Source organism: Clavelina lepadiformis, chromosome 6 (genome assembly GCF_947623445.1).
Source record: "Clavelina lepadiformis chromosome 6, kaClaLepa1.1, whole genome shotgun sequence".
In the NCBI taxonomy this organism is placed as follows: Eukaryota; Metazoa; Chordata; class Ascidiacea; order Aplousobranchia; family Clavelinidae; genus Clavelina; species Clavelina lepadiformis.
The window spans coordinates 5,725,156-5,745,352 of NC_135245.1; the positions used below are offsets into that span (position 1 = coordinate 5,725,156).

At 34.8% G+C, this 20,197-nt stretch overlaps 2 protein-coding genes across 4 annotated transcripts; one reads left to right on the forward strand and one right to left on the reverse strand.

The window, feature by feature from the left end:
* The first annotated feature begins 5,102 nt into the window (after nucleotides 1-5,102).
* Nucleotides 5,103-10,845, forward strand: LOC143461668 (cysteine desulfurase-like). Its single transcript, XM_076959483.1, has 9 exons — nucleotides 5,103-5,329; nucleotides 5,652-5,804; nucleotides 6,156-6,238; nucleotides 6,440-6,548; nucleotides 8,043-8,210; nucleotides 8,364-8,522; nucleotides 9,138-9,327; nucleotides 9,550-9,715; nucleotides 9,845-10,845. The coding sequence occupies exons 1-9, from the start codon at nucleotides 5,165-5,167 to the stop codon at nucleotides 9,996-9,998; spliced, it is 1,347 nt and encodes a 448-aa protein (XP_076815598.1). The 5' UTR covers nucleotides 5,103-5,164; the 3' UTR covers nucleotides 9,999-10,845.
* A 143-nt stretch (nucleotides 10,846-10,988) lies between these two features.
* On the reverse strand, nucleotides 10,989-19,798 carry LOC143461667 (EH domain-containing protein 3-like). Of its 3 annotated transcripts, XM_076959479.1 has the most exons (11): nucleotides 19,181-19,798; nucleotides 18,729-18,935; nucleotides 18,168-18,356; nucleotides 17,610-17,745; nucleotides 16,521-16,612; nucleotides 15,764-15,869; nucleotides 14,369-14,407; nucleotides 13,406-13,584; nucleotides 12,854-13,040; nucleotides 12,285-12,340; nucleotides 10,989-12,150 (listed from the first exon to the last, which is right to left on the reverse strand). In XM_076959479.1, exons 1-10 carry the CDS (start codon nucleotides 19,718-19,720, stop codon nucleotides 12,309-12,311), a joined length of 1,707 nt encoding a protein of 568 aa, XP_076815594.1. In that variant the 5' UTR covers nucleotides 19,721-19,798; the 3' UTR covers nucleotides 10,989-12,150; nucleotides 12,285-12,308. The 3 variants fall into 3 exon arrangements, with proteins under 3 accessions (XP_076815594.1, XP_076815597.1, XP_076815595.1); XM_076959482.1 differs by lacking the exon at nucleotides 14,369-14,407; XM_076959480.1 differs by lacking the exon at nucleotides 12,285-12,340.
* Nucleotides 19,799-20,197: the final 399 nt, after the last annotated feature.

Below are 20,197 nucleotides of genomic sequence, written 5' to 3' on the forward strand. Positions count from 1 at the left end.
TTTTTGGTGTATGTTGCTGACGAATTGGTATCTTCTTAAAAATATTTTTGTAAAACTGGTGACTCGAAACAACTGTAATACTCTAACTGTATACTTTGTAGAAGAAATAGAGCAGTGGTGGGAAAGTTGGTCAAATACCACATTGCAGTTATCTGGGAATCAGTTATGCTGTGACTATTTAAAAAACCATAACCTCTCCAGTAACTATTCCATGATTAGTGATTAGTAACTGATTACGTATTTATCATGACGTCACGCGCTGTGCGTCGTATTGCATATGTTGGAATTTCCACCAAGTTATGCTTGCTGTGTAGGCAACGACATCGTCATAAGTATGTCATTTTACGACACATCATATAGTAACACGTGAATGTAAGCTTGCAGCAGCTAAACCATATTTGCCCCGATCAATGCAGGTAATTTTTCGTGTTTTTAAGCGTCACGATGCAACGTTTCAATTTCTTCATACCTCTTTGAGAAATCGATTTTGGTGTTACAGGAATCAGCCATGAAATGACAAATTGAAACTTAACTTAACGTTTCTGCCTAAACTTGACAGCTTTGTTTTGTCTCTTAACCTAGAAAGCTTCGACGCTCGTCGTTTGATCACTTTAGGCCATAGATTTTAGTTGACGTTTGGACATTTTGTCTGCGCGAACAAGGAGTAGACAGCGATCTCCAGATTTAAGTCTGGTTCTCGTAGCAGCTTTTCCCTCAAGAGTAGGGGTAGTCCTGCATGTTATTCTGTCTATTACGATGCCATCGCACAGTGTGCTAAACCCGCAAGAACGTGCTAAGAGCATTAGGTCTGTAGCGTACTCATCCACAGATTCGTAGGGTTTCTTGTGGAAAATTTGTGCCTTTCCACGGTGATGTTGCGTTTCGGGCTACAATACTATTCAAGCTTACCTAGCAAGGTTTTGATGATGTTTATGTTCGTCATTCAAACTCCAGGAATTGTAAATATTTCTGCCGTCCTGACCGATGTGCCGTAACAGATAGCTTACCTTTTCCGCCCCGATTTTTCAGTTTGCCGGACACGCAGTGATGGACGTCACATAAACACGACCGTAATTCCTGTTCTTAGCAGTCTATATTTTTCGTTAAGACTTGAAAATTAAAAGTCTTGCTTTGTTTATATAAGTGAATCAGAAAAGTTTCCTTGATTCTGTCGTAGTTGGTGCAACACATAACAGCTAACTGTTCATGATCTCGTGACAGGTGGGACTACACGAAATAGCAGTTGTGTATGGTTGTGTTGAAAATTTATTTCACTACGCAGTATATGCTCAAAAACGTACGGTCACCTATTTGAGGGGACCTTGTCATTCGAATCCCGAATCTGTTCCTATCAGCACCAAATGATAAAATTCCATCAAATACGATTCTACAGGCTTGTTTTCAATCCAAGTTTGTATAAACTTCGAGTGGACTTCAGCAGGACTGGAAAAGGTCTGCATGGACGTAACCGTCGTTTGTGAGGTGGATTTGCGTTGATGTTGACGTCGCTCATTTGTGAGTTTGTCCACTTTTCCCTTTACAAAGGTTTCACGTGGTGCCGATGCTGGCATAGCAGTATTGATTGATGATTGATTGTGCGACAACACTTTGTTCGATTGCGCAACACTTGATGTACAGCATTGAAGCAATTTTCAGCCATTTATTACTTGAACACACCACCGGCTTATCTGCTAAATTTCGATTATTAATCTTATGTTTTGTGGGTTTACCTAACTTCTAACTATGATTTTAGGGACCGTGCTAGTAATTAATTATCAGCAATCATTACTTTATTTATTTTTGAGCACGTTTTAAGCCTGTTCGGTTTTGTCACTTTTCCTGTTCATCAGCGCAGGTTCATTATAACTAGCTTGATTTTTTTCGTCTACACCGCGCTTTTGGCGAAAAGTAAAATGATTGATTCGTGCTCCCAGCAAATAGAACGGTGAGTTAAACTTTCATCATAGGCCTGCCGGCCTGAGACTTGTTCCTGTGGAACTCGAATTAAACCTAACCGTACTGAAGAGGTGCAGAGGAGGTTCAATCTTGTGAAGAAAATTTCCCGAACAACTCGAATACCGAAACTACGCCACTGATTACGATAGAAATGTTTACAATGAAAATGGTCAACAGGTAGCACTGTACGCCGCAAATTATATTTGTTGATTTATAAAATTTTTTCCAAGTGTTTGTATTTTTCGTGTTTTCTTCTTGTTTTTTGAGCTCTGTTTGAAGTAATTTTAATAGACTGGTAGACGCCAGATCGTAAAAGAAAAAGTCGCCCTAGTTCCCAGATAAACATGACCTGGCTTTACTCTCTTCACAAAACATTAGCTTTTAAGCATAGATATCCTATAAAACTTATTTGTGTTTTATAGGATATTTATGCCCGTACGCTGTTCCACACTTTTGCTGATTCGTTTACATAACATTTGCGATTATATAATTTAACTATAGGCAGATAGGCTATAATACCCATAACATAGTAACGACTAATGAAATAATTATTAATGTTCTATGACTTATTAACAGATAAAGCAAAGACTGTTGTTCAATGGTTGAACGCTAGTTTATAACAAACAAACGAAGAATAGACGTATACGGAGTTAGGCCTAGTGCGGTCTGTATTTCATGGCAAGATTCGCCAAGATCTCGTGTGTGCAAACCCGGTAATTCAAGTGTGTTACGGTGAGCCAAGTGTGCTACACAATCTATCTATTCAATCTTTGTTCAGTTCAAATCGAGGCTAATACCTGTGATTGTAACTATAAATTTATCTATCATAGCATAACACTTAATCAAAAAATCCTGTGGGCCCGATAAGTTTGTGTCGATTCTCACCAAAATTTGGAGGCAGGGTTGCAACTAAAAGTATGAGAGCTATTGTTATATAGCAACCTGCCGTTTTCCAGTAGCTCCCTGCTGGCCTGTTACTACTTGCTGAGTCAGTAACAGACAGGCTGCTGCTCGTGACAGGATCAGTGGCAGGTTAGTTTTTCAACAAAATGAGCGGCTGATTAGGAGTCTCTCCAAGTAAAATGTACATTGATTTTTATTGATTGATAACGTACCTGCCTCTTCAAACTACTAATCAGCAACTACATGACGCCACCAATTTCAGCCTTGCAGGGTGCTACTAAAAAATCGTCCGCTGCAATTTTGGCCTATCAGTATGGCTGAATGTTTGAATCCAACAGTGCTCTCTCCTCACACTTCAATCATTCACAAAGTTTCAAATTGAAATTTTTTCTGCTATGGTTATGTCCTTACTTTGTATTTTAGGCAAAGCATTGTGGCATCTCACTTTACTTGGTAGCACTATTGCAAAGTCATTTTATTTTGCGTTTTACATATGCGGACAAAGTCAAATGTGCAAAAAGTTTGCTTGAAACTTATTTCGGCTGTGCAGCTGCCACAAAATACAGACCGGATGGTTGGCAAGATTTTTTCGATCACCTATACTTAACAATGAAAAATATTGACCCCCTTCGATTTTTTTTAAAAAATGCAAGCATTCTGGTCATTGAATTGCAAAGATTTCCATCAAATAAGTTGCATAAAAATTTCTTCACACGATAAAAAAAAGATTTGGAAATATGTTGCCTAGTTCTTATTTTACAGTGGTTTGAAATTTGAATCCTATGCACTGAAGTACATCGACACAAAGTCACGTTACATGGTCAGCGTAACATGCGATGTAAAGTGCCTAAGAGTTTGTGTGGTATCTGTGACACGTTTGAATGTAATAATTCAGTGTGTATTTATTTCTAATTGGTTATTTTAAACTTTGCTTGACATGCCAAACAAAATTAGCCTGTGTAAGATTACACGCAAACTCTTACGCATTCTTCGCTGACCAGTTATCTAGACGTCATATCGGACAAGCCCAGTATGTAGGACTGTACTCTTGTGACGATTACGTCACGAGCTGTTTTGAGATGTTTGAAATTTAATTTGGGATCTTGTAATTCAGTTGTTGACCAGATTTGAGTTCTCCTTAATGACGTCAGATAATTTCCTCGCTCGAACTGGTGTGTCACATATAAATACCGATGTGATGTTTACAATTTTTACTCACTTGTTACTGAGCGCGATGCAACATTCAGTAAGCTTTGCCCGAAGGTGAAAGCCTTTGTGTCTGACAATAAATAAAAATGGGAACTTTATCATTTAGTAATATGCATAGACAGAATTAAGCAACTAACAGCATAGTCACGCAATTTGAGAAATGAGAACTCATATCATCGAAGCAGAAGTAAAACAAGTTATCAACCATCAATCGTCCTCGCTCATATTCCAACAATAACCGCCAGCATACGCGGTCTTTATGACAGATGAGTTTGTTGTGTAATACTTCACACAAGTAATACAGCAACGAATTTTCTTTGTCATACTGTAAAATAAGAACTAGGCAACATATTTTCAATTTATTTTTCTTATTGTGTAAAGAAATTCATATGCAACTCACCTTTGGAGCAAAATCTTTACAACTCAATGCCCAGAATTTTGGCAATTTATAAAAGAATCAAAGTGGGTCAACAATTTCCATTGTTAAGTATATTTGATCGAAAAAATCTTGCCACTCAAAAAAAATGGCGACGGTAACTCGGAAATGATCTATTGGGATTGGTTGTCATGCCATTGTGTCAGTAATTTTTTGTTGAAACCTGTTATACTTTTCAATCAGGACCAAGATCTCAGCCTATTGATTGATTGCAGTAGTGTACAGTGACACAGCAGTGTGACAGCCCTGTCAATAAACAGAGCATCTTGTTTTTGGACTGAATTTAGTTGAAAAGTTACGTAATATAATCCAAGTAATATGGAGAATGTTGCAGTGGAAATCAGTACGCATGACCACATCTCACATATTGTTGCCATTAGCGTGACCAAATTATATGCGACTAGCATAAATAATAATCTGTTCTCAATTGCATAAGATTTCGGAACTTCAAAATATGAAGTGTGATATTTTGTTATGCATTGAAATCTTACTTAAACAATCTTGATAGCAACCAATAGTCAGTGTAATATTTCAGATAATTTTATAAATATAGGCTACATAATTTGCTGAAGGTAATGTAGCCTACTAGCGTAATACGGTGATAGTATATGATTTCTTGTTGCAGCTTTCTGTAAGTGTAACTCACATTTCAATAAAAAGATGCAGTCATTTCACAAATGCACTAAGCTGGTTACCCAGTGTGTCTCTTCATTCACACTTCCTGTTGTACGTGAAATGGCTCAGAAGAGTGTTGCTCGTGCAACAATCGATAAAGGACATAGCAGCTGGGACGAAAACATAAGGCCGGTTTATATGGATGCACAAGTACTGAATTAATAGTTTATGTATTGACTATGCAAAACGTTTTTAAACAAATAAAAACTTTAAAGAGTTGTAAACTGTAACTGTTCAATATAGTGTTTATATATATATATATATATATTACAATATGTTTATAACTATATAACAAGTTATGTTTACACTATATAACTTTATATATCATTGTATGATGTTAAACCTGCGCACTTTTAGGTCTTCCTAGGTACATTTTTGTTCTCATATATACCGGTAGTGCCCAGATTGGTCAATATTATTTAAAAAAATTTATACGGCAAACTGTCAACACATTTAATTTTGATTTATTCAGGCCACGACTCCAATGGATCCCAGAGTGTTGGACAAAATGCTGCCTTATCTAGGAAGTTACTATGGTAACCCACACAGTCGTACACACGCATACGGGTGGCAAGCAGAGGATGCTGTGGAAAAAGCAAGAAAACAAATTGCAGATCTTGTTCATGTATGATCTTTAAAATGTTACATACTCCTTTTAAAAGTTGGTTTTAAATCTTTTTACATGTCCGGCAATGTTCTGGAAAATATAGATGCATGTTTCTTACAATTGAACGTTACTGGTGTAGTTAGTTGGTGTTTTTGTTTTAAAGTTCAAAATGTATTGTAAACGTACTATAAATACTGTCTGTAGTGTGTAAAGTACGGAGTTTGAAAATTTAGCTTTACTCAGTTGCCATACTTGTACTTTTACTCTTATGTTTCAAACTAACCTTTAGTATAAAATTTACCTTTAGTTCAAACCTTTAGTACAAAATTTACATTCATTATTGACATCATTCAATATGCATTGATGTAGGCTGATCCAAGAGAGATAATTTTCACCAGTGGTGCTACGGAATCAAATAATTTAGCTGTGAAAGGAGTAGCAAGATTTTACGGGTTAGTGTCCTTCATTTTTAACGCTATTTTCATTGACTTTGTTTGTCTTGTTGACACATGTTTGGTCATAGTTTTGCAATAGTTTTATGGTCAATTGCTGTTGATATAATTTTGTGTAAATTAACAATTAACTCAGTGCATGAGTATAATGCAGTGTATCAAACATGATATGCATTATCTAAAATAATTTGTATTTGTTAGCGGAAAGAAACGGCATGTGATTACGTCCCAAATAGAGCACAAGTGTGTGTTGGACTCGTGCAGAGCTTTGGAAAATGATGGTTTTGACATTACATACTTGCCTGTTCAGGTGAGCTTTGATAGGCAGTCGTTCATACAGATATTTCTGAAATTATCGTCTTTCATATGAAAGAGTGAGCTACATATGGTAAAATAATAACGTTTAAAATAGAATTTTTTAGGATGCTAAATAAGTTTATATTCTTGTTTTAATTGAGATTGTGGGACAAAGCAATTAAAGAAAACTGGGTAATTCACTATACATATACAAGAGTTATGTTTTGGTCACGTTTTTTCTGCGTGGTTACATTTTATGTTAATGATCAATTGCTAGATTTAAGGATCATCTATTTGTTAATGGCTTACATGGCGTTTATTTCATGATAATGTTTGGTGTTGATATATGTTTAAGGGCTCTTAGCGTAGACAGTTTGGTTAAAACCAGCATTTTGATGTTACATAACAGTAGGATCACATGTCTATTGTACATGAGGCCTTAAAAGAATTATGTTTGGGCCTAAAAATAGTGTTGATATAATACACCCAAGTCGATTTATATGCAAGCACTGATACCAAGTATATGTGTTGGTTAGTAACTTTTGAAATTAGAATCTCTGAAGTTTTTTAATCTGTACCCACCATGCAGAGTCATTTCGGTGATAAATGATGTCATTTGAATGATCATACTTCAATATTACTTAGGATTGCTTATTTCTTCAGCACCCATGAAAAGTTTTCAGATTGTGTAATTGCTTGCTTCTAAAAATTATTTTACAATTACTGAAAACCGAGATATCATGTTTGAATGCAACCTTAAAAGCAGCCATAACTCTCCTGTATAAACTAACAGAATTATGTTGTTTAAAATTGGAAAATAGGCATTGCTGACTCACTGCTCACATTTTTTTATCACATACATGCTACAGAAGACCAGTAAAGACAAATGCAAACAACAGCTTGCTTTTCGTTTTTGCTGTTTCGTTTGCATTTGTCCAGTTTGGGCTATAGCAAAATACATTATCTTGGTTGATGCTACCAATAAAAACACAAAGTTTTACACACCCATAAACATGGAATTGCGTAACATTTGATTTAATGCACCAGTATACTTAGACATGCAGTTACCGTATTTTCTTGAATAGAAGCCGCCCTCGAATAGAAGCCGCAGAATACAATGATGAAATCGCTTCGGTGTAATATAAAGGCTGTCATTGAGAGCTTGCACATGCGAAAAACAGCAGTTGTCACATTATAGTAGTGGTCGGATAGTAATAGAATAAAACCTTTTTGTCACCTAATCAACACTACCGGTACTTTATGTAATAAAAATAGAAGCCGCACAAAACTTTCAAAAATAAAAAATAGTAGCCACGGTTTCTATTCAAGAAAATACAGTTATATACATATTCTATTCCAGTCAACTTGGCAAGAAAGTTCTATTTCCTTATTCAAGGATTTGATCTTTGTCACATCCCAATTTTAAATTCTAGGTCTTGCTTTGTAGACTAGGAATTTTCTTGCTCAACTCCTGCAGTAAATTATACTCTTATGGTTTCTACTATAGAAAAATGGAATGGTTTGCTTGGATGAGCTGGATAAGGCATTTAGGCCAGATACTTCCCTTGTTTCAATAATGTTTGTCAATAATGAAATCGGTGTCAAGCAACGAGTATCGGAAATTGGAAGCATGTGTAGAGAACGAAAAGTGTTTTTTCACACAGATGCAGCCCAGGTACGATTAATATTTTTGTACGTTTAAACACCGTTCACAAGTAACGTTTACTGCAGCTGTATTGTTTTTGATAGCAGTGTAATAATTATAGAGTAGCAATAATGAGAAAATATTGCTAATGCGTGCTTTATACCAACTGTGCTTCTTTATCAGGCGGTTGGCAAAATACCGGTCGATGTAAATGAGATGAAAATTGATTTAATGTCTATAAGCGGACATAAGATCTACGGGCCCAAAGGAATTGGCTGTCTTTTCGTTAGAAGAAAACCCAGAGTAAGAGTTGAGCCGATCATAAACGGTGGTGGACAGGAAGTAAGTATTTGCTGACTAAATAAAAAGCTTTCACTCGTTAACATGTAAAATGTTTATTATAAATGGCTGTTAAATAGTCTCATTACCAGAGGTGGGCAGTCGATACTTTGAAAATATTGTCGGTAACGATACCAGTAGTTGGTAAAAAATGTACCGACAGTAACGATATTTGCTACTGATCTTGCTGCAACTGCAATTGTTGTCCCTAATATGACCCAGCTACAAGTTACTTAAGGTCACAATATATGTGACCTCACTCCTTGCGACTTTATTAGACATTTATCATAGATTAGAAAAAAAGCAGCACTAAAACTTTTGAAAAACTTACTTCTCAGAACCTTGAAGAAATCCCTTAAAATACCTTGTACCAGGACCGACTAAAATTTCTTGAAAAAATAATTTGGTACAGATATTTGCTCCTGGTAGTGAAATAGTACCGTGGTACAGTATTTCTGTACTATAGTACCGCAGTACTAACTGTGTAACTACTCGACACAAAGCTTTTTGTGAACTTTGCTGTGCATCATGACAAAGTATTTTTGTGCTTGGAGTGATCTCCACGGTTAATCTTAGTTCTACTGGTATTTTGTGCAATAAAATATATTTTTGTAACAGAGGGGTCTTAGAAGCGGAACATTACCAACACCCCTGATCGTTGGTTTAGGGGCGGCGTGTGAACTTTGTGGTGAAGATATGGAATTCGATTCTAAACATGTTGAAATGCTTTCAAAACGTTTAATTGACAAAATAACCGCCTCCCTTGGTGGAGTTACAAGAAATGGTGATGCGGTTCACACTTATCCCGGTGAGCATATAAGTTGTTCTTGTTATCTTATGATTACTACTTGTATAAATTATTATCGGAACTATCTTTAGACCGGTTGTTTGAAGGTACAACAGACCCACCTGTGTAGTTGTTGCAGCTTTTTGTCATTGCCACTAAATGCCACTAAGTATGTAATTTTTTAGGTAACATAACACCATGCATCTGAATGTGTTTATTGCAAAGTGATGTCATTTGTTTCAGGTTGCATTAATCTTTCTTTCTCACATGTTGAGGGTGAAAGTTTGCTGATGGCATTAAGAGAACTTGCTTTGTCATCTGGAAGTGCTTGTACTTCTGCGTCACTTGAACCTTCTTATGTTTTACGAGCGACAGGGTCAGATGATGTGCTTGCCCATTCTTCCATAAGGTAGTCTGCATTTATGTTCTCAACCTATGGAGTTGTATGCCAACTTTTCATTAACACATTGCATAATCCACATGAAAAGTTATTCCAGCATTGTCGCAAATAGAAATAACAGCATAGAGTTGTTAATAGGTTTGGAATTGGTCGTTTTACAACTGTTGAAGAAATTGACTACACAGCTGAGCATGTTATAGATCAAGTCAATAAGCTCAGAGATCTTAGCCCACTGTGGGAAATGGAACAAGAAGGAATCGATTTATCGAAAATAGAATGGACTCAGCACTAAAGCCATTTGTTATTACCAACACATGCACTCTTGCAATTAAATTTTTGTTACGTACGTAAAGTTGATAAACATGTTTGAAACTGCTTCACTTGATTATTTATTGTTGAAATCAACATTGTTTAGCGTTTTAACTTTAAACACCAAGTGTAGTTAAACTTTTCAAGCAATAGGATTCGGGTCGCATCACCTCGTTTTGGCTGAGTACTTATTGTGCTTCTGGTTTTGAACGTTTTATGACTATGCTGAAACAACCAACGTTTCAAGGATTGTGTCACAGTGTTGTTTATTTTTTATTTGTATATATCGTATTGCAACATGTAACTGCTCAGTACACCTGGAAACCACAAGTGGAACTTGTTTTACGCAATTGTGATTTGGATACCCTTCACGGCTGAAGACTGTACAATGTTGTGTAAAATCTTACAAGTTCAACAAAAGCCTTTACATTACGCTAAAAAACAGCAGAGTATGGTTTTTAATGCTGCGTATTTGAACTGAAATCTGATTTTTACAACGTATATTAGCAATAGCTACCATAACCTATGGTAGTACTGCACTAATGTACAGTATATGTGAAAGCCTATTGCTTTAAACTATTGGTCACTATTTGTATTGTTTAACAAATTGGGCAACATTGGTTGCTATGTTAACCACGGGCATAATTTGTTGTTTAATTACACTTAACTGGTTATTTTACAATGCTCATTATTATCAAAATTTGATGTCCAGTTATCTATAGTGACTTGGTATGTAAATTTCTCATGGGTGCAATTCCAAGGGAACCGCTACTGACACCGGGCATTCCCTTGAAATTGTACAATTACTGATTAAACTAAATTGAAATATGTTAGTGTTATAAGCGACACTCGTGGTAAGTTACTGCACATTTATTTGAAAGCCTACTAAGAAAAATGTCAAGCAGTTAATAGCATTACTGTTTAATATTTGTCTATGTACTAACACTAGCATTTTAAGGCAACCGACACTATGTAATGAAAGTAAGTTATAATACAGTACCTTCCATCAAGTGAATGCACGGATAAAATATGTAAGTACGCATCAACACGCACATATTAATAGTAAAATGATGAAAAATCAAGCACTCAACAAAAGTTATGTAGGATAAAACTTAAATCACCAAAAGAATATATCACACCAAAATGTCATCACATTTCAGTTGGGTGTGACCAGTACAGACCAATGGCATATGTAGAGAGTTTGTTACAGGTTAAGGTATGATTTACATTGCTGACGTGGTGTCGAGGCTTGCCAACAATTAGCGTATATCAAGCTGGCTAATTTTTTCTAAGAATATAAATAATAAACAGTCATGTTATGGAAAAACTCAGTGCCTTGATATTGCACATCATTACATGAACTAAATACACAATTGGCTGAGTTCAGGTTGAAAATTTTCCCACATGACTTGGGCCATACAACAATGTACAAACTCTTCCCAGAAAATTTTTTTGCCAAGTAACCTACTGCATATAATAAGCAATTACACATACAATGCGTGAAGACTTGTTCAATTGAGAAACAAATACATTGAGCTTATGTTACAGCAAAACTCATAACCATTAGTAGAATGTGTTTTTTAAATATTACACAAAGTATAATAAAATTTTGGTAATAATTATCTATCCCTTTTTGTAATTACATAAACATTAATTCAATCAAGAACCACTTTTCATAAATCCTGTAGTGTTAGACGCAAGTTATCTGTGGATGATGTAAAAAAGCTGAATGTCTGAACAGGACGTTTGTATCTCTACATCTGCTCATGCATTCTTGCATATATACTACCTAGCATAAGCAGTTCAGGCCAACTTTGCAATAATACTTCCCCTAAACACTGGCCATGACAAAAAAGATTTTAGAAAAGTGACACTTTTGTTTGTAAACAGAAGATCATTGAGAAGTTAAAACACTAAAAATTATTACAACAAAAGAAAGACTTTATAAGTGTAATGTATAGTGGGACTACTGTACAACTTTCAGCCACCATTACGGCAATTACGAAGAGTTATGTCTACAAACAATTTACAAGCAACATGCCAAAATTGTACAAAGGAATAGCAATTGCTGCAATTGATTTTTTTCTTTTCAAACTCGACCACATCACATTCATCTCAATTGACTTCAGCCATGCCTGCAAAATTCAAAAATAGACCATAAACAGATGTCCCAAAATGTATTGAAAATTTGTTTGTCTTGGTGACAAAACAGTAATGTCAAAGGAAAAGTAAACAGTTGAATGTTGCATGTTACAAAGAAATAACCAACCTTTGTGCTGTATTTTAAATGCATTCAATATGACTCTTCATTAAAATCATGCTTATCTGTTAACAGAAAAAAAATTTAGTTACACATGCGCTGAAAGAAGCAGGTGCTGTGTTATCCATGCAAGCAGTTGCACTGTTACATTAAAAGGCGGGAATTGAGACAGCTTGAAGCATTCATATCTTGTCCAATTGTATGAATTCCATTGTTTGACAAGATTTAGATTGTAAAGCTACCAGTGATACTATGTCAGTCATATAATTAGCTGTGATGGTTTCAATTTCATTTATGCAGTGAGCTTTATAAACTATAAACAAGCTGTGTTTTGAAAAACGAGGAAACTGGAACTGAAAGTAGGAAACAAACATGCAATTGAATGATGATGCAAGCACAGATTCCCAAAATAATAAAACAATGGAAAATAAGATGATCAAAACCATGACTGTGGCTGTGAGATCAAAGAAGTATTTAGTTAAATGCTAATATTCTACAATTCCATATTTTTACGATGTCAGCCTAATGCTTAAACAGAATTGATTTTTCCATAGAAAATTGAACCTGCAGTGACTTACGTCTTTGAGAAGGTGGAACAAGGTGAACTGGAAGATCATCGGGTAGGGAATGTCCTTCCAAGCGAACATTTATCAAATGCATAGCGAGTGCAAACTCTTCTTCAGTCAGCATTCCATCCTTATCATGATCTGCCAAACGCCAGACCTTCGCCAGGGCTGTGTTTGGAAGCTTTGACTTTACCATTTCCTGTATAGAAAAGGAGATCACTTCAAAACATATCAATTAAATGACGGCATGACTGATAGCTACATGATTGTGAAGTCTGTTACCTTGAAATTTTATGCTTTAAAACAACACTGATGCATAACAAAATCTAGACCTAGGGTTGGTCATATTCTATGTGATATTTGTAAAACTAAAAATGAACATGATTTGTCATGTTACCACTGTTTTCCTAATTCACTGACTAATACTATATGGGTCTTTAGCAAAATTTTTAAGAAATGAAAGAACCTTCACGTAACTGCATGCACCTTGTCATGTCCTCGAACTCCAGGTATGACATCATAGTGAGTAGCTATATTATAATTGGTTAAGCTATTATAATTTACCTTCTTTGCTTCACTTCCTTTTACTTTGCCGTTGGTCGGGTTCAGTTTCATAAACATCTCATCATATTCTGGTTTCTTATCGGATACAATCCATTCTCCATCAAAATCACTCCCAGCATTAACTCCAACTCCGAAAGCATTGCTGAAAGGATTATCTTTGGCAGCAGAAAATGCTCCACCTGCAAAGTAGGACAGTGTTTGATAGTCAGATGTTATTCAATATCGGTGATATCTGACATATATAATTTATACAAGCTGTAAAGCAGTGCTCAGCAGCCGATGAGTCACGAAATGATGCAAGGTGTGTCGCAGTGTAACTAGAAGTACTTTTTTTAATAAAAAAACTTTTCAACACCTTTGTTTCACAACAAGACAATTGAAAAATCGAAATACAAAACGCCTTGCAATGGAAACTCCTATCTTTATTTGAATCATTTTTCTTACGTAACCTGCATTTCTCATGTAGGTAAAGCTTTTTCTTTCGCTAGCAGTCAGTAGATGGTGCGCCCAAATGAGGCTCGCAAAAAAATACAATCCATAATTTCAATTATAACTTTTAATTTCAGCTCTTTTGAACACTTGAGTCAAACGTTCAGCAAGGAACAATTATCTCATTGAAATAATTTATAGTGTTTTGTATTTTCTATACTTTTGTTTACATGTTTAGTTAAAGCATGATGCCAAATTTTGGAATTTCATAAATGTATCACGATTGAAAGAAGGTTGCAGAGCACTGCCGTGGAGCAAACTCAACCAAAATTGTTCTGATGTTAAAAATCGCAACTTCAAATCACACTGACAAAAAATTCAAGGCATTGTAAGTAATTACACCACAAGAATTCATGAAAACTAGTCAAAATTAGAATTGAATAAAAATTTATCATGCATTCGCAAAAAGCTGTTACTGTAAAATTGCAACCAAGGCAAGCAAGCAAAACTGGTCTACTAATTTGCTACTCATACCAGAACTAGTAGAATATGCCACCGAAGAAAAGACACCCCCTAAACCAAACAATATGCATTATGTAGTAGAAGAAGCAAATTGATGCTTGCCTAAATGGCTAAGAAAGCAATTAAAAAGATGTAAAAATGTATTGTTTTAGTTAATTTTGCAATAACTAAGTAAAACAATTAGGAATCCCTAGGTTACATGCTCGTGACAAAAAATACCGTGTATAAATAATAGAATGTTTCAGTTTTCCACCATTTTTGAATTTAAGTTTAGTTAAAGAATTAAAGTTTAGGGTCTGTCTAAGCAGTATTTTGGGCACAATGAAAGAATCCGGACTTTTTTTGAATTATGATGTCATTGCACCCCTTTGTTCAAGTTTCGATGGGGGTACATTTTTCTAAATTGGCGATATCTCAGTAACCGATTGAGCTAGAGCTACAAACAAGGTGTTTAAAGATGCAGAATGCCTGATTTCCTATAGCCGCTTAATACATTTCATACATAGAGGTAAACAGTGAACATACAACTTATCAAACTCAAATCACATTAATCAAAATAGTTCAGCCCTTGGACACAAACTGCAGTAACCATTGTTATCTTAAAATACCATACACTGCAAGGCAAATAACAGAAGAGTTTGCAGGTACAATAGACAACAAATAAACATTACAATGGCTGGGAAAGGGATAGATTTTACCATATTCCAAGCCTTTTGTTTTCTTTTTAAAAGGATATGTAGGACCATAGTAAGACCAAAAATTAAATTTAAATCACTCGCAAAATAATTTTCAAAAAATCTGCTTTATAAGTTGGTGAATTAACAAACAACAGTAATTAAACTTTGCTGAAAACTTGACACATCAAAATTTGCACAAGTTCATAAACCCACAAACCATATATCATACATTCAAAAAACCATCAACATGCGCTGAGTTAGTATGATATAAAGGAAAATACTGTTAACTGGTTAGATTGGTTATGCTGAACTAGTTAATTATCCCCCAATTAACTGCAGTTTTCATTGCATACTCGTTTGTACTTCAGCAAAAAACAAAATTAATAGTTTTAAGCAAAAAAATACTTAACTGGCAAGTGCATACCATCCACTCATACTTTCATATTATACACATATAACGTATGTATGTGTAAATTAATGATATTTCAAATAAATCAAGCATTAGACAGCTTCTATTGTCACTAGTAACATATAAACTTAATTCAAAACAGCAGCATCACAATAGCATTTTCATAGAAAAAAGATATATATAAAGAAATAAGGATAAAACAAAATATTTAATGAATAGTATTACAGTTTATATGCCGTACTGTATATATAATATTATATATAGTAATTGTGTATGTTTAGTATACATGTATATGTGGCATGCTTGGACAAATTTATATACCTTTTACTGCAGGGCCTTCTGCCCTGAATCTTTCAGCAGATTTTGTTTCCTCTCTCTGAATCAGCTTCATTAATTCAGCAATGTCTCTTGAAAGCATATCATCAACCTGAATAGACATGTTTGCCACACATTGTAAGTAGATATAAACATTATTGCAAGCATTTTCGTGTGTTGAATCAGAAATAAACAGAATTGCTGTGTGAGTGGCACAAAACAGCCGAGAATAAAGAAAGCAGTGATATTTTTGGAATGTATACATATTATATATATACATATACGTATATATATTCTGAAGATAATTAGAAACTGATATACCTGACAGTTCAAAGGCGAATGTGTGTGTTAAACTAACACTTTTTGATAAGCCTGAAGCAAACAATATACATGTCTAATGCTACAGAATGAAAATGCACGTTAAGGTTTAAGTGTTGTGTTATGCTGTGTGTGCTAAGTGACTATACAATAGTGTGGTGATATTGTGTGGGCAAGTTTATAATGGTTTCCTTTACGTTAGTTTACTCTGTATTCAAGTGAAAGAGAAAATATTTCAAAAAAAAAGAAAATGTTAGATGCAGTAAGCTAAGCAGTCAGCCTGGGTGGTTAATGTTAACACAGAGCATTTCTACGTGAAATTTAAGCAACTAAACACATGCCACTGGTACTTGTTAAGTTACTGAAACAAAATCTAAATTGTGTATGTAAACACAACAGACAGCAACCAAAACATTAGTGAATAAATGAGGAACAGAGCCAATACCTTTCTAATCATGGACTCACTCAAGCCTCGTAGTTTGCTAAAATCTGTGATTTTAAGTCTTTCCTTCATTTTTTGTACATTTGGAAAGTCACCTGCAAAACATAGTCAGATTAACCTTACAAGCAACATCAATTCAAGCTAGGTAAAAGGACTGGTTATAAAAAAACAGCAAATTCATTTCTAGAAAAAATTACAATTTGGTAATACATAGGCTGACAGGTGACTTTTCAGGACAGATTGATTTATAAATAAGCAAGTTAATCATGTCTTTGTGTTATACTTGTTACAAATTTTATGACACTGTATTTTTTGTGTTTTTTACAAATTGTTTTTAAGACTGGGCTGTAACTAAAAAGATATTAATGTTACACAGAAATAATTGATTTCAAAAATGTTATAGAAAAAAATGGCATAAAAGACAATATTATACACAATCAAACCAGTATATCACAATGAACGCAAAAGTGAACGGTAAAGGTCATCAATTTGTCACATTAGTTACAAAATACGTTTAGTAAACAAGGCCACTAAGCAGTATCAGCAATGCATTTTATTAAGACTGTTACTGGGAAACTGTTGACAGATCAGTGACATCCAGCTAGGTATTGACATGAATGTCAGTACCGGTATATCTGATTTCTTCATCTCTTATAATACACTGCAATACTGATATACTCTATATGAGCAACTAAATTCTAAAACAATTTGCAGTGCATATTACAGTAGTATGGCAACAAACTATTTGGAAAAAGGCATTCCAATTAATTTTATGCTACAGGACACAGAATTGTAACGGCGCTAATGATTCTCATCTAAACAATTTATTTATTTAATGGTATTAATAAATTTAACGAGTCCCTTGATATCTGCGGCCATCAGTCAAGGTCAAGAGTTAACTATCATCATCACAATACACTTTTAAAGCGTACGCAGTGGAAGTCAAGACAAAATATAAAAACACACACATACATGTATAACTACTATAAGGTGTGATCGTGACCTTCGTTGTTCACATTCGAAAGCAGCATACTCCAATACACCAAGTACAGAACACATAAGAATATCTGCTTCAACAAAGCAATGTCTTACCAAGGGAGATGTTGTACTTATTGGCTAGCTCGCCATAGATTTTTTCCAGATCATTGATCAGCTTATTCTTGGCCTTCTCTTTCCCAAACACGGAGGGCATGCTATCATGCAAATAACTGATGATGTAAGCATGGACCTACAAATAAGAAATACAAAGTTATTTGGAAAACCTTTCACACATTTTGTCAAGATTTTAAGCAGATGTCTAAAATGGGCACCGCCCATTAGGCGGGACTAAATCGATGCTTCTTGCCACAGATTTACTCTTTATAAAAACTTAATAGCTGGAGGCACAAGCACTGTAGCATAAATGCAGAGCAATATAGCACCCACTTGTAAAAGTCATCTGGTGCATACCAAGCATATCTAGAATATTTTAGTGCACTTTCAACTTAATAGTATGCAACTTAAACACAGAACAGCAGTTAGTGTCATTAGGTAAATATGAATATTAAATATGTATCTAACTTTGAAAATGTAAATAAAATGATACCCAACATATGTATTTGTATAAAATATGTATTAGAAACTTGAAGATGTATTTATGTATATTTATACCTTTGCTAATCTAGCTCTTTTAATTAAATCATTCAGTTTCCTTAAAGCAGCATTTCTGGGTAAACTTTGAATGTCTTCAAAGAGATCATTGCGTTCAGCTTCAAATAGGAGTCTGTTTTCATCATATCGTAGTGGTTGGTCCCAGAATGATCCAATATAAACTCTCACCACTTCCGGTGTGGTTATTACCTAAATTAAAATTTTTTACACGTAATAACTGTACTTTAAAACTTAATTTACATGAATGTGATTTGAATCTAGATTTTGTGATAAACTTTTGCGTACTTAAACGAGTGCAAACATAACCGAGATATTACTGTACAAAATGATGACATCACAGTGTCATAAGATCACATGATCATGATGATGCTTAAATGTCTTTTAATTGTTTAACTGACTAGAGTAAACAAAGAGTATGTCATGCTAAAAATAGCAGTTTCTCGTCTCAACAGAACAGGATATGAGAAAAACTGAATAATGACAGTAACATCTCAGATAGTGGATGCTGTTCTTACTGGGAGTAAATTTAATGTAAGTATCTTCTTGCATAGCTTACATTACCTTTCCTAGAGACCACATGAGAGCACCATAAACCCTCATAAGTTGTTGTGTGTTCACTTGATCTGACTTGTTTAGAACCACACGGATCTTGGAATCATATGTTTTAACTGCATTGAGGGCTTCATGAAACTCATCTGAAATGTCAAGCTTGTGGGCATCAAACAAGAGAATTATGCGATCAACTCTTTCAGCTAACCAGGTTAAAACCTATTCACAAAAAAATCTGGGTTAGCTGTAAGGATAATAAGTTTGAAAAAACGAGCCACAATGGGTACACGCACAAAACAGTATACAAGCAAAGGGCAAACAAAACAAATAGGCCTACATATATATACAAGTTTGCATTATAGTAGTTGCATTTTAATTCTGAATGTAGTTAAACTGTACATAAAACCTTAAAGATTTATGGCCTATTAAATGCATGTTAGTGAAAAACTTTACAATAAACTTACTTTTGCAAAGTCATAACCTCGATTTACTCTCTGCTTTTCACCAGACAAAATACCAGGAGTGTCAATTATGCTGATGCTGTTTAAAACTTCATTCTCCATGTGAGAACATTGAAACCTGGATAAAAATGCATTTCCAAATGAAGAAAGGGCTCTAAAGGGTTTGGTATCATCAACTACAGCAGCATTTCCAGGAACAATTCCCTCATTGACAACTCCACTGGATTTGTCTTTATCACCTGCCATAATAGCAATAAAGCAGTCTGTTGTTGGCTCGGGACCAATTCTCATGCCTGGAAAATCTTTTTCCAATAAATATCTAATGAAGGTTGTTTTTCCAGTGGAGTACTGGCCTATTAGTAAGATCATAGGTTTTGCATCAAAGTCAGCATTGTCTAAAGGTGGTGAATGAAAGTCATGAAACTTATATGCTTCTTCCAGTGGTTTAAGTCTATTTCTGTAAAGCTTCTTCAAACCCAATGACACACTTTCAAATATCTCTGGTTCTCTTTCCTTCTCTTCGCCACGTATCCAACGAAGCATTTTGTCTTAACTTACTTCGACTTTTGTTAAAAATTTTCACTTAAAGATGCTACACCCCCTGAGATTAAAAATATTTAAAGTAGTTTGATGAAGTCTCATTGAAAAAAGACAAGAAATTTTAAACACAGGCTGTACAGAAAAGTGTACCCCAGCAGCTCTAAGTCTAATTATGCAAAACATAGTTTTCTATCGGTCTCTTTATGAAACATTATGACCAACCTATTAATATATCAACTTAAGGTATATATTCAAAACCCAAAATACAGCAATTAATTACTGCAACTTGCATATACAGAGATACCATTATTATACACGTATCAGCTGGTATTAACATTATCACAACTCACAAAAACAGCACCATACTTATATAAAAATGACTGATATTACACAGGATGGCCTAACAAGAATATGATGCAAGAATTAATCCATCCATGCGAACAAAAAAGTCATACCTTAGGTGAAAAAAAACCAATCTTT

Coding starts and splice junctions, on each gene's coding strand:
- LOC143461668 (XM_076959483.1), top strand. CDS start 5,165: ATGCAGTCATTTCACAAATGCACTAAGCTGGTTACCCAGTGTGTCTCT. Junction 6,549..8,042: donor TTACATACTTGCCTGTTCAG/GTGAGCTTTGAT, acceptor TTTCTACTATAG/AAAAATGGAATGGTTTGCTT. Junction 9,716..9,844: donor CTTGCCCATTCTTCCATAAG/GTAGTCTGCATT, acceptor AGTTGTTAATAG/GTTTGGAATTGGTCGTTTTA.
- LOC143461667 (XM_076959479.1), bottom strand. CDS start 19,720: ATGCTTCGTTGGATACGTGGCGAAGAGAAGGAAAGAGAACCAGAGATA. Junction 16,613..17,609: donor TAAGTACAACATCTCCCTTG/GTAAGACATTGC, acceptor TATGTTTTGCAG/GTGACTTTCCAAATGTACAA. Junction 15,870..16,520: donor GTGAGTCCATGATTAGAAAG/GTATTGGCTCTG, acceptor ATGTCTATTCAG/GTTGATGATATGCTTTCAAG.